Source organism: Rhagoletis pomonella, unplaced genomic scaffold (genome assembly GCF_013731165.1).
Source record: "Rhagoletis pomonella isolate Grant_MI unplaced genomic scaffold, Rhpom_1.0 Rhpom_scaffold_00001, whole genome shotgun sequence".
NCBI classification, from domain to species: Eukaryota; Metazoa; Arthropoda; class Insecta; order Diptera; family Tephritidae; genus Rhagoletis; species Rhagoletis pomonella.
The window spans coordinates 21,039,480-21,053,606 of record NW_023458555.1 but is presented as its reverse complement, the minus strand read 5'-3'; the positions used below and the strand labels follow the sequence as shown (position 1 = coordinate 21,053,606).

Sequence of the window (14,127 nt, the reverse complement as noted above, 5' to 3'; positions counted from 1 at the left end):
AGCTACATATTCCCCTTCACCTTTGCCCTTATATATATAAGTAAAGTGTTTAAATTTACCTTGGTCTCCATTTTTGCCTTTATCTTAACGCATCTTTGTTTTTGTTTTTATACCCGAGCGCACTTGTGCACAAGGGTATTATAACTTTGTTCACATAACGGTTGTTTGTAACAGGCAAAACGAATCGAGATAGATATAGACAAATGTATACATAAATGATCAGAATGAAAAGAGAAATCGATTAAGCGGTGACTGTCTGTCCGTCCGTCCGTCCGTCCGTCCGTCCGTCTGTGCACACGATAACTCGAGTAAAAATTGAGATATCTTAACGAAACTTGGTACGTGAACTTCTTTTGGGCGTGGGACGGATGGTATTGAAAATGGGCGAAATCGGATAATAACCACGCCTACCTCCCATATAACGGTAATTTTAAGAAATACGAAAACTGCGATATTTTAGTAACTACTGAAGATAATTCACTCAAAATTGATACTTACAATGAGTTTCAGACGGAAAACATGAATATTATAAATTTTTGGAAAATGGGCGTAGCCACGCCCACTTATGGTTACATGTGTATATCTTGGTAACGGCTGCACCAATTTCTTCCAAACTTGGCACAGTTGTTGGCCTTAGGACAGCATACTAAATGGCTGAAAATTTTAAAAATCGGACAATAACCACGCCTACCTCCCATATAACGGTAATTTTCAGAAAAACGAAAACTGCGATATTTTAGTAACTACTGAAGATAATTCACTCAAAATTGATATTTGCAATGAGTTTTAGACGAAAAATGAGAATATTACAAAATTTTGGCAAACGGGCGTAGCCACGCCCACTTATGGTTACATGTGTATATCTTGGTAGCCGCTACACCAATGTCTTCCAAACTTGGCACAGTTGTTGGTCCTGGTACAGCATACCAAATGGCCGAAAATTTCTAAAATCGGACAATAACCACGCCCATATCCCATATAACGGTATTTTCGAGAAATACAAAATCTTCGATAAATCAGTAAATATTGAAGCTAATTTATTCAAAATTGATGGTTGCAACAATTCTTTACCAAGAAATACGTTTATGACAAAATTTTGGAAAATGGGCGTAGCACCGCCCACTTGTGATCACATATATGTATCTCGCTAACCGTTCTAGCAATTTGTACCAAGCTCGGTATGGTTATTGTGCTTGCCACATAAAAGCAAACCGTTGAAAATTGTTGAAATCGGACTAAAATTGAGGCCGCTTTTCATATAACGGTAAATTTCAGAAATGCTTGAAATTTCAATATTTCGAAATTTAAGGACGCTAATTTACTTAAAATGTATACACCCCGGCTTATCATGTAGCGGTAGCTTTCGGAAAGGGCGAAAACATATATTTAATACTTGCGCCGGGTATTTAATGTTCGGCTCCGCCCGAACTTAGACTTTCTTACTTGTTATTTTTACCTTTGCCTTGATCCTCTTCTTTATCTATGTACGTACTCACCTTTGCTTTCATGCTTGTATTGGTCCTTTTCTAAGTGTTATTCTTTAACCTTTTATTAGCAAATTTTTGTTAAATTAATACCATACGAACACACACAAGAAGCACTTGTTTCAGCCCCAACCATTTCCGTTGCACCATTTCCGTTGCATTATTTCCGTGTGCAATTTAAGCTGAATTTGCACATTTACTCGCAACCACCCACTCCGCCGCTAAAGAAGTTTCACTTCAAAAACACAAAAGGCAGGCGACATGAAAAAAATTGTAAATATTAAAAAAAAATCACCAAGCACTTTTTGAGTCACTGTGTTTGTCTATAACAACTTCTGTTAAAGTGTTTTCAAATTACGAAGTTTCGTTGATGCTTTTAGTCTCATCACTTTCGCTTTTGGTTGTAAAAAACCCAGAATGTGCCATTAACATGATCTCAAATATCATATCTTTAGTTAAATAAAAAGTTCCTTATTCAAAAATTTTAATTTTTATTGAGCTAACTAAAAAATAGAGAAAAACTGTAGTTTTTATTCAAATAACCAAAAAAGTTATTGTAAGGTATTTTCCAGATTTGGTAAATTTTTCTCCAGGGGATGGTAAGTATTTTTTTTGTCAGGCTGTCAGGCCATCTAATCAAATAACTTAATCCACGTGCCGCTTATTTCCGTACATAAATACATACATATGTACATATGTACATAAGGACGGTCCAAAAATGTAGGGGAGAATTAACTTTTTGTAATTTTCCCGCCGCAATCTAACAGAACTGAACAATATCGAATATAAGTAGACCCTTTGTTTTTTTTTTTTTATTTGGGTGGGGCTTTGAAGCTTTCCATATATTTTACCTGGGAGGAAAAAAAAAAATTTTCGTAGAGTTACTATAAAATCGTTAAGAACAAATGTCTTTTGATCGAATAAGAATATTACTCTTCAGAAAAAAAGAAAAAAATAAAATTATGACGCACACTTATTTACCTTAAAAACTAAAAAAAAAAAACCATTTTTGTCATAACGTGCTTGATGTTTCTTGTACATAAAAGATACGATTATCAGTTATGAAAAAGTAGATAGTAAAATTTTGAAGTTAAATATTCAACATACTTTACGTTTTTGAAAATTTCGTAAAGGAAATATTCTTATTCTATCAACAAGTATTTCTTTTTTAACGATTTTATAGCAATTCTACAAAAAAATGTATTTTCCTCAAGTATGCAAAGTATATACTAGAAACTTCAAGTTCCGGCGGAACAGATAAATACACTGGATCACAATTAATATTTTTTTTTTGTGCACCATATGCCACTATCCAGATCCTATTTAGAATCGCTCGCTGATTCCGAAAATAGAGGTTAATAAATTTGTTCTATGGACAATTTTTCAAGATATTTTCAATGTACCGTTATTCAGCTAAATAAATTGTGTCACGTGACTTACGTATATCTTATGAATCTCTGTGAACGGTTAATACATCACTTTGCGCTAGGCTTAGTAGTTTATGAGAAATTGATTAATCATTACAGATTTTTATTTATTTTTTAATGAAAAAAATTCAATCTCTTAAAGGGATCAAAGCCTTTTTTTACAAAAAATATCAAGCTACTAACGAAGTAATAATTAAAAAAGTTATAAATGCTCAAATGCAATTTCGCAATGATTCTTTAGTATGAAATATGAGCGGGAAAGAATGCTACTCATACATAGTATATGGCTGAAAAAAGTAACGCTGGACCATCCTAATGTACATGCATGTACTTGTAGAAATATGTGTCTTATGGCGTTTACTTTTCTCGAAAAAATTTCACCTTCTTTTCATTTTAAATAAAGCGCTATTAGATAGCGGTAGTTAGTTACTGTGATGTGTATTAAAAATTCGTATTGAAAAATTGAGGGGAAACCCTACTTCCAGGCAAAAGCGCTATGTAAACAACTATCTTCACATTCCTCGTGAATGTTACTTGTTTTTTCAGGTGCTACACAATATACAACAATTGGCGAACGTTAGAAAGCTGAAGATCGTCTACACTTGCGAGTTAGGGCATATAACGGGTGATTTTTTAAGAGCTTGATACCTTTTTTTTAAAAAAAAACGCATAAAATTTGCAAAATCTCATCGGTTCTTTATTTGAAACGTTAGATTGGTCCATGACATTTACTTTTTGAAGATAATTTCATTTAAATGTTGACCGCGGCTGCGTCTTAGGTGGTCCATTCGGAAAGTCCAATTTTGGGCAACTTTTTCGAGCATTTCGGCCGGAATAGCCCGAATTTCTTCGGAAATGTTGTCTTCCAAAGCTGGAATAGTTGCTGGCTTATTTCTGTAGACTTTAGACTTGACGTAGCCCCACAAAAAATAGTCTAAAGGCGTCAAATCGCATGATTTTGCTTATTTACGAAGCCATTCAACCAGAAATGAGCCTCATCGCTGAACAAAATTTGTCGATAAAAAAGCGGATTTTCTGCCAACTTTTCACACATTCAACACATTTCGAACCGAACACTGATTTTGGTAATAAAATTCAATGATTTGCAAGCGTTGCTCGTTAGTAAGTCTATTCATGATGAAATGTCAAAGCATACTGAGCATCTTTCTCTTTGACACCATGTCTGAAATCCCACGTGATCTGTCAAATACTAATGCATGAAAATCCTAACCTCAAAAAAATCACCCATTATAAGTACGCGAAAGCTCAAGTAGGCCACAGTTGAAGCTCACGCACCCACCAAACTTTCCATCACAAAATATTAATTTTGTCTTCTCCAAACATGGCCAACAAGTTCGTTTGCTGTTTATTGCTGTTGATCGCAGCAACAAGTACCAATGCTGCTAGCATTGAGACCAGTGTACCCACCAACAGTAGCGCTCACTCATACCTCGTCTCAATACAGGGTACTGGTGGAAACCCCATTTGTGCTGGTGTTTTGATTAAAAAGAATATCGTTGTTACTGCTGCCACTTGTATAAATTTCTATGATCCTACTCAATTGGAAGTAGCTGTAAAAAATGGAACTCAGATCATAAAAATTGCTGCGTACACCTTTAATCCTAATTTCGACTTCACCACCATGGATTCTGATGTGGCTGTCATAAAATTAGCAGAATCCGTAGATGCACAGTACGTAACATTAGCTAGCAAACAACGGCCTACTGGTGCTAGTGGCGTACTCATCGGTCTGTATTCTAACAAGACTGTGGTTGATGCTGATGAAACTATCCTAACCGCTAAGGATTGTGTTTCTGGAAAATATATTTACGAAGATGGTGATCTCACTGACACAATGTTTTGTGGTCTGGCTAATGACGATGCATGCAATTTTATTCCTGGAAGCCCCTTGCTGTCTCACAATCATTTGGTTGGTTTGGCTTCTTGGGGTTATGGTTGTGGCAATCAAGGTGGTCCAGCTGTTTACACAGACGTTCCATCCTTGATTTCATGGATTAAAAGCACTGAAAAGAGTTTGTGAAGCGGAAGTAAAGCACAATACTTAATATGAGTATACTATGTACATAGAATACGAAGAAAGATTATCCACAAAATTACTGTATGCAGTTAAAAAAAATAAAATAAAGTACAAGGTATTAAATATTATATGTACATACTTACGTTTGGTTCGATTGTGACCCTAATACCATGTCCCCACCGGAGCTAACCACGTAGTTATGGCTATTGAGTTGGTTATCCCGATAACCCACTTGATTTAGCGTAGTTTCGCCATATAAAAATGACAGCACTTAACCATTTCACTGAGACGGTTAAAAGCTAACCAACTCGAAACCACGTCGAAAGTCTGATACAACCCTGTGTTTTCCCGCCATCTGTGGGCCATTAGCGTTGAAATGTAAAGAATTCGTTCCCTACTAGTGTTTGGACTCAACTAAAATCAGATTAGATTTACTCCGGTTTTAAAAAAAAATTTAAATCTACTCCTCTACTCCGCTGGACTTCAAATCTATTCCGTTTTTTTCGTTCATGTTATGCCCCTCTTGGGGCCGTTTTTTGAGTGTTCACCACCGGTTTCAGTAAAAAAATTGAAAAGTAGCCAAATCTCACTGTTAAAAAGTAACTCTTTCATAGCAATGCGTCAATAAATTAACTTCGTTATTTTTGGTGCAATTTTGGTGGATAAGGACGAATGGGTATGGAAAATGTTCTTTACAAATTTTGTTTTTAAATATCCTTGAAAATTAGCAATATCTTTTTTTTTTAATTATTATTTGAGGACTAATATACGCACGACCTCATCATCCTCCTTTCGTCCTGCAAATTTTATTAACTTTAAAAGATAAAATTTATTAAAAGCGCATTTTGAATACCTATTCGTCCTTGTAAAATAAAAAAAAAAAACTTTACTATTCTTAAATTCTACAGAATTCTCTCTCTCTCATTTGGTACCCATATTGTTATTCTACATTGCACTTAATTTTAAAAGAATTTTTTTGAAGTAATTGTATCTTTAAAATTTCAAAGTCCTTTGAAAAAAATCCTGACGTCAGAGAAAAAAACTAAAAACGCACTTTTATTATATTTGGCCCATAGTGTCGTAAGTACATATATTGTTTCTTTCGTGTGTTTTGATTTTTTTTTTGTTTTTGTCGCACTGTGTAATAAGTAAATCTGTGTTTTCCTTTTTCCTAGAAATGTTTTCGTTTTGTATATTTTTTATATACATACGTCGCTGTTGGTACCTCTTTTAAGAGACCAACAGTAGTTGGAGAGCATACAAATTTTGCTTCTTTGCCATCTTTAGAATTTCCTGTTGAAATCGTTCTCCTTGTTCATCGCTCATCTGGCCTAAATTTGATGGAAACATTTTCAAATGAGCATGCAGATGGTGCAATTTAATGGACATATGGCAACCCATGGCATGGTAGGCAAACAGTATGTCACTTACTGTATCTTCATAATGTTCAGTCTTTTTGTTTCCAAGAAAACTTTCACACACAGATGAAAAACATTTCCATGTATCTTTTTTCTAAAGACAACATTTGTTGTAAAAAATTTCAGTCCCAACCGACAAAAATACCAGTTAAACAGAAAATTTAAATTTCTTTTCGATCATCTGAAAATACCCTTTTACTTTCTTTCAATTTCGCATAAGTTATTCGTGGTAGACATTTTGCAAGATATTTGAATGTTGGACCATTTTTGTCAAGTGCTTTCACAAATTGCTTTATTAAACCCAGTTTAATATGCATCGGTGGAAAAATAATGTCCGTTAGATTAAATAAAAGAATATTTATACTATTCCTTTCACCAACTACAAATGACGTACGTAGTGTAGGCTGGTTGCTCGACTGTCCCATTCACAAAAATGGCATGGATATGTTGTGTTACCACCCTGCGTGCCATTAAAAATTGTCAGTACTTTGAAATCTGCTACAATTAGCTACTTATAATCTATGACATTTAGTACTTCAGCTATATTCAGCCCTATCAAAGAATCCATCGTAGAGAATCTACAAATGCGGATGTCCGCTACGAATACAAAAACTTGCTATCACTGAATCCGAGTGAAATCGAAAACAGTGCTGCCAAATTAAAATTTCGAAGTACGAAGCTTCGCAATCAGCTGGCTGAAAGTAAACAAGGATAGTAAAAACCAAGATATCGACTACTGCGTTCTAAACCCACCCTCGACAGCCTCTTTAAGACGAGCATCTCGTCAAGGAGAGAGTGGTAAACACCAAGACCATAGAGAAGGGAGGAAATTCTCTTTTCTGTTCTCTTTTGTGGGTTATTTTTTCTTTTAAATAATAATAGTTATTTTGGGATACTTTCAAAGTGGAGTTGCTTATTTTCGTACCATGGCCGTACTCGGGCATGGTCGTACATGACGTATGAGTAACATTTTGCAGTGAAAGTTGGAATTTTTTTCATTCACAATGCAAATTTAAAACGAAAATATCTCGGAAAAATGACCTGATCTAGAAAAACGAAGTAGATGCGTAAGCTACGGCCAAAATTAAGTTTACTTGTCTCGGCGTTTTTTGTGTAATTTTAGCAACCCCACCGTGTAACTGCCACATTTAAAAAATATTTTAATAAAAAGCCGCCAAAACTCTGTTTTAACTCACTCGTTGTTTTATCAGATCGAAGCATTATTAAACACTTTGTGAATTGGCTTTTTGCTATGCATAATACCGTAAGCAAGTTTCCAGCTGTTGAAGGCTTAATACGCCCCACAATGCAAATACCCCGAGCCAGCGAATGCTATAAAGCCCATCTAACTAGAAAAGGCCGACTCATCGGTAAGTCCACGTGCTGTTTATTTCCATATGTACTACATATGTATGTTTGTAGTGTACTATATCATAGTGTAATAAACAAAGTGAAATCAATATATGACATATTTACTTTCGATACGTTTATTTGACAACAGTTTTGTCATTGCATTAACCCATTTGCATAAATGTATTTTACATGGGAAAAACAATTTTTTCATAGATTTGCTATAAAATCGTTAAAAACGAAAATTCTTTAATCGAATAACAATATTTCTATTCAGAAATTTTCGAAAGAGAAAATTATGATAGATATTTAGCTTAAAACTTTTACTAACATTTTTTTCATAATGTGCGTGATGCTATTCGATGAAAACATACTTATTTCTAACGACTTTAAAGCAATTCTACGAAAAAATGTATTTTCCTGGCGGCGCAATTAATTTTTGTGCACCGGATGCCACTATCCAGATCCTATCTAGAATCGCTCGCTGATTCCGAAAGTCTAGGCTGATTATTTTTTTCTATGGACATTACAGATTTTTTCTTTTTTTTTTAATGAAAAATTAAAAAAAACAGTTACTAACAGAGGAAAAATTAAAAAATAACATATTTTTTTGTAAATTTTTTTATTTGTATTAAAGCAAGTTTTTTCATAAAAAATATCAAGCTACTAACGAAGTAATAAGTAAAAAAGTTGTAAATGCTCAAATGAAAATGCGCAATGGAGTTTTAGTTTGAAATATGAGCAGCAAAGAATGTTACTCATGCATACATGGACCACCCTAATGTACACATATCCACTTGTGGATATACATATATGCGTTAGATAACGGTAGTTATTGTGATGCGGTTTTTAAAATTTTTATTTGAAAATCCAGATACATACGCTATTCAATCAACTTTTTTCACATTCCTCGTGAATGTTACTTGCTTTTTTTTTCAAGTGTTACACAATATACGATAACTTGCGAGTTAGGGTATAAATAAGTATGCGAAAGCTCGAGTAGGTTACAGTTGAAGCTCAAGCGCCAAACTTTCCATCAGAAATTACATATTAAATTTGTTTTCTCTCAACATGGTTAACAAGTTCGTTTGCTGTCTATTGCTGTTGATCGCAGCAACAAGTACCAATGCTGCTAGCACCACCACCAACAGTAGCGCACACTCATACCTCGTTTCAATACTGGGTGAATATGGATACCCCATTTGCGCTGGTGTTTTGGTTAAAAAGAATATTGTCGTTACTGCCGCAAGTTGTTTAAAATTCTACAATCCTGATAAATTGGTTGTAGTTGTAAAAAATGGCACTCAGATCATACAAATTGCTGCATACACCTTTAATCGTAATTTCGACTTCTTCACCATGGAGTCTGATGTGGCTGTCATAAAACTAGCAGAATCCGTAGATGCACAGTACATAACATTAGCTAGCAAACAACGGCCTACTGGTGCTAGTGGCGTACTCATCGGTTGGTATTCATCTAACTATGCGGTTGAGGTTGATGAAACTATCATAAGCGCTGAGGACTGCGTTTCTGGAAAATACAACTTCAAAAACGGTGATCTGTTTGATACAATGCTGTGTGGTCTTGCTCAACCCGGTGCTTGCGGTTTTCTTCCTGGAAGCCCCTTGCTGTCTCACAATCATTTGGTTGGTTTGGCTTCCTGGGGTAATGGTTGTGGCAATAAAGGATTTCCAGCTGTTTATACAGACATTGCATCCTTCATTTCATGGATTAAAAGCACTGAAAAGAGTTTGTGAAGCAGAAGTAAAGCAGAATACTTAATATGAGTATATGTACATTAGGGTGGTCCTTAAAAATGTAGGAAGCAAATTTTTACATCAGATTTCCTAAGCCTCAACCCCTACGTCAATGCTAATTTACATACAAAAATGGTCCCAATTAGAGACGGTTAAGGCGTGTCGCACAGGGGTCAAAATTCAGATTACCCTTAACCGACTCCAATCGGGACCAAAATTTATATGGCATGTCCTCGACATTAGTAGTATGGATTTTTGGTATTAAATGAAAAAAAGAAAATATTTTTAATTTTTTGAGTCCATAGAGCCATCTGGCCCTTGACCCCTTTGCGACACGCCTTAATCGACTTAAATCGGGACCAAAATCTTTATGTGCTATTTTCGTCTATAGTAGTATCGATTTTGGGTATTAGATGAAAAAAAAAATAATTTTAATTTTTCGGGCCTCTATAGAAGAATCTGTACTTTGCCCCCTGAGCGACAATGAGCCTTAATCGTCTCCAATCGGGATCAAAGTTTATATGTGATATCTGTGACCGTTGTATCGCCGATTGAGGTGGTGATATTGAAAAAACCCTTAATTTGATTTTTTAAGGACCACCCTAATGAAAATAAAATACGAGCAAAATATTATCCACAGTTGTAGTTTCCCCGATAAAGGCGGATTCATCTTTCTAGTTCTGAACCACATGGAAGAAAAGTTCTGAACTAAACCGATGAATTCGCCTGAATTTTAATAAAACAAAATTACTGTATACAATTAAAAAGAAGAAATAAGTGCCATTTATTATTTTACGTACGTTACGGTTAGATTGTGACATGGAACCACGCATAGGTGGTAAACGAACTTTTCCATTGGCCACAGTGCCTACCCACCTTTTTTGAACCAATATATAGTTTTTTTTTATATAAATACATACAGGCAAACATACTGGTCTCCCCTCTCACTGAGTTATACAGAGAAGGAAAGTTCAGAACCAGAACAATGAATCCACTAGAAGAGTTCCTTTAAAAATGTTTGTACGATTTATGTGTCACTTGATCGATTACCACTGGCTAGCGATCTTGGAGAGGTTCACTAACGGTATTTGGCACTTGGCGTGTTCTTGAGGGGGTTGATGGAATCGCCCACATTTCAACGTTTTTTAACTGGCGGCAACAGCAGTTTTAGGGCCTGAAACCAACTATGCTCAGACTATAGTAGTTAAACCCCAACAGTATTCTTCTTCATCTAGTCAAATTAACTATTTTATTAAGGGTTAAACTTTTCTCTAATCGGCGAAAACGTCTATTGTTTTATCAAACATTATGTGTTTACTCTTCCATTCAATCCGCAGATGATTTTTATTTTCCGCCATCTCCAGTAAAATCCGCTGCTTCACTGTAGTTTTGTGGGACTTTTTAGTCCTCTGACAATTTTTTCAAAACTTCGTCAAAAAGAACCATTCTAGTAGAAGTGAAAAAGTTAAAATTTTCTCCTGAGTCCTGCAAATCAAGCTTTACATTCCTCTGGGACAGGCCCTGCGCCATTCAGAATGATTGACCATGTTACAAGAAATTGTCAAAAATTGTAAAAAATCTTTGCAAAAGTTGTATTTTTTTTAAAGCGCCATTCTTAGTAGGCACTTAAATATATTCCAGCTCTCGAATTTTTTTGGCAGAAGTCCACGTCATTCATTATTCCTTAAGAAGACACAAGCAGGCGATTCGGTTTAGATTAAATGATTTGCGATTTTTTAATAATCTAATAATTTTATCCTAACATTGGCATATTTGCTCCCCTTTTTACTACTTTTAAAACGCATGCCACAATTAAGGTGGTCTACCTTTGGGCCATCACCTATATACTTAAATACATATGTTTCCACTATGATTAAAACTACTAAATAGTATATTTTCATTTACTTTATTGGAATTTTACCAACTCTCTACAGTGGATGTAATCCAGGACTTCTCTTCATAAATGTTTGTGTAAACGGCTGGATTAGCTTTGTTGGCACAACCATAACCCCAGGAAGCCAGACCAACTAACTCACCCTCTGAAACCAATGGACTTCCTGCAATAGCACCACAAGCTTGATCCTTAGAAAGGCCACAGAACATTGAGTCAAAAAGATCTCCATCTTCATAGTTATATTTGCCAGAAACACAATCGTCAGCAGTTATGATGGTTTCAGATATATCTACCAACGTTTTATTGGCACTCCAAATGGTGAGAACGCCAGTGGAACCGGTAACCGGCTGCTTGCTAGGCAATTTAACGTACGTGGCATTTACGGGTTCTGCTAATCTCAAAATGGCCACGTCATTCTCCTGTGTGGCAGGGTCGAATGCAATATTGAACGTATGTCCATTATTGTCGATGTTGATGTCCTGACCGCTACTGACAATACCTACCACCAACTGATCGACGTCGTAGAAAGTCAAACACGTGGCGGCGGTAATAACGGTTCTATTATTGTATAAAGCACCACCACAGATGACGCTTCCATCTTTGCCCTTCACTAAGACGACGTATGACCGGTCGTCGCTAGCATAGATACTACTTGCGGTTGCGATCAACAGCAATAGAGTGCAAATGAACTGGTAGGTCATGTTGAGATTAAGGTCACAAAGATATTTGTATGAGAAGTGCTTAGTGTGAAACCTTCAACTGTGCAACATTTGAGTGTTCGCCTGCTTTTATACCGTTACTCAGCGCTATATCTAGATAAGAGCTAAATTTAAAAAAAAATAGAAAATTATGTTATACTGAGCAAGTTATGGAACACTTGAAAAAATAGTGTCGTATGATTTGAAATGGGTCAATTAGATATTAGCAACAGGGCCGGACCTGAACTGGTGTGGCCCGGGGCCATTTTTTTAAAGAGGAAACGCAAGTTTTAAGAGATGTTTTAAAAGCTAATAAAATGTTTACCTATCATAAGCTTTATCCACAAAAGGAGCACTTTTCGAGATTTTTACACGCAAATCTCTATCAAAACTTAGCACGATCAGATCCATGCTCATTTCATGGCCTAGTTTAAAAGGGCCAAAAAAATAGAGCAAATTTCTTGGGCAACTTAAAATAAAAATACCTAAATCTGGCCTCTAAAACACCAAAATGGCATCACTCGTTTTGATGTTATTAGACAAATGGAGGGATGACAAGTTTAACGTCGCCTCCGAATGGCAAATGGTTTTTATGAGCAGCTTTTTCATGGCTTTTTCCTTGCCTACCGAAGGGCAACTAATACTAGCACAAATTTTTTTTGGGGAGGTTTCTGGGATCGAACATTGATCCTACCGAGTAGAAGTAACCACTTCCAACCACTCGATTATGGCGGCAGAAAGTATAGGAAATCATTTACAATGAGCAAGTTTCTAGTTTAGGTCCGTGGACTTATTTGATAACGTCGTCAAAAAGTATTGAAGAAGTTTGGCCAAACCCTCAGAAAAGTAAATGTGTCCCGGAAATAATAGATATGTTTACATAGTTTTTTTTTTTTGTTAAATCTAATTGCTTTACTTATGCACAAATACCAACTTTTACAAATAGGAATCGAATAACAATCTTATTTGTATTAATTTGTATTCGCGCAAATATTTGTGTCGTGTATTTTGCGCATATTATGACTAGGCATGAGCGACGCCGGCTGCGCATTACTTTCATATACTTCGTGTATACGACAAGGCGACGCACAATGGGACTACAGCGGCCAAAATTAGTAAAAACGGATTAAAAAGTTCTGAAAAAATAATTACGCAGATGCTAAGTAAAATATCCAGATTACCAAAAAAAAAAAATTAAATTCATATTTGCAGTCAAGTAGGAACAATGTGAAAAAATAAATTTGTAAAAAAAAATTTTGATTTTGTTGCAAGTAATTTGAATTAATTTTTCCACTTTTTGAATATATTTGTGGTCAAGCATTGCTTTAAATTTTTATAAATCTTTTTCAAATGTAAATATAAAAAAGTTTACTTTGAAATTCTGCATAATTTTGTGAGTTTACAATTTTCCGAGTGCTTAATTTAAAAAGGTATATTTAAAAAGGACCTAGGATGTGAGCTAAATTATACTTACCAGAAGTAAAAATTAAATATTCGTGTCATATCTCAAATAGTTCCAGCTGCGAGAAACTGCGAGTTCAGCTTCTATTCTTCCTTTTATAGACCCACTCCGTGTAAAATTTATTCAATTTTTATTGTAAAGCTGTAGGGAAAGGCTTTGATATGTACATAAAATAAATAATATGCAATATAAAATGGAAATTGAAGAATGTGTATATATTAATGACTTGCCAATCTATTAATCTTATTCAATATTCAGCTTTTGTTGTATAAAATGTAGGTAAAATTGAAAGTTTCAGTGCAAATACATATCGTGCATATAATTTAGTATGCAGGTATTGTAAACGTTTTCGTTTTGTTATTTTTAAAATGCTGAAATAGGAACTTCTTTACAATTAAAATAAATGTGCCTGTTCATTTTCTCCAAAATTCAAAAAATTTAATATTTGGAGCCAAAAAAGTTGTGTAGGAGGTGGGCGCCGTAATAAGAAATTCTTTATTATCTTCTAAGTTGGAAAAGTTTGGCTTAAACGAGCAGGGAAGACCGAATTTCATCAAAAAAGATTTTTTTTGCTCCTCTTTTTCTAGAACTACTGGAC

At 35.1% G+C, this 14,127-nt stretch overlaps 3 protein-coding genes across 3 annotated transcripts; 2 read left to right on the top strand and 1 right to left on the bottom strand.

The window, feature by feature from the left end:
• The first annotated feature begins 4,253 nt into the window (after positions 1 to 4,253).
• On the top strand, positions 4,254 to 4,952 carry LOC118740124 (trypsin-like). Its single transcript, XM_036471653.1, has one exon. It carries the CDS (start codon positions 4,254 to 4,256, stop codon positions 4,950 to 4,952), a length of 699 nt encoding a protein of 232 aa, XP_036327546.1.
• A 3,836-nt stretch (positions 4,953 to 8,788) lies between these two features.
• LOC118740027 (trypsin-like) lies at positions 8,789 to 9,475 on the top strand. Its single transcript, XM_036471550.1, has one exon. The coding sequence runs from the start codon at positions 8,789 to 8,791 to the stop codon at positions 9,473 to 9,475; it is 687 nt and encodes a 228-aa protein (XP_036327443.1).
• A 1,917-nt stretch (positions 9,476 to 11,392) lies between these two features.
• LOC118739938 (trypsin theta-like) lies at positions 11,393 to 12,070 on the bottom strand. The gene has a single exon (XM_036471471.1). The coding sequence runs from the start codon at positions 12,068 to 12,070 to the stop codon at positions 11,393 to 11,395; it is 678 nt and encodes a 225-aa protein (XP_036327364.1).
• Positions 12,071 to 14,127: the final 2,057 nt, after the last annotated feature.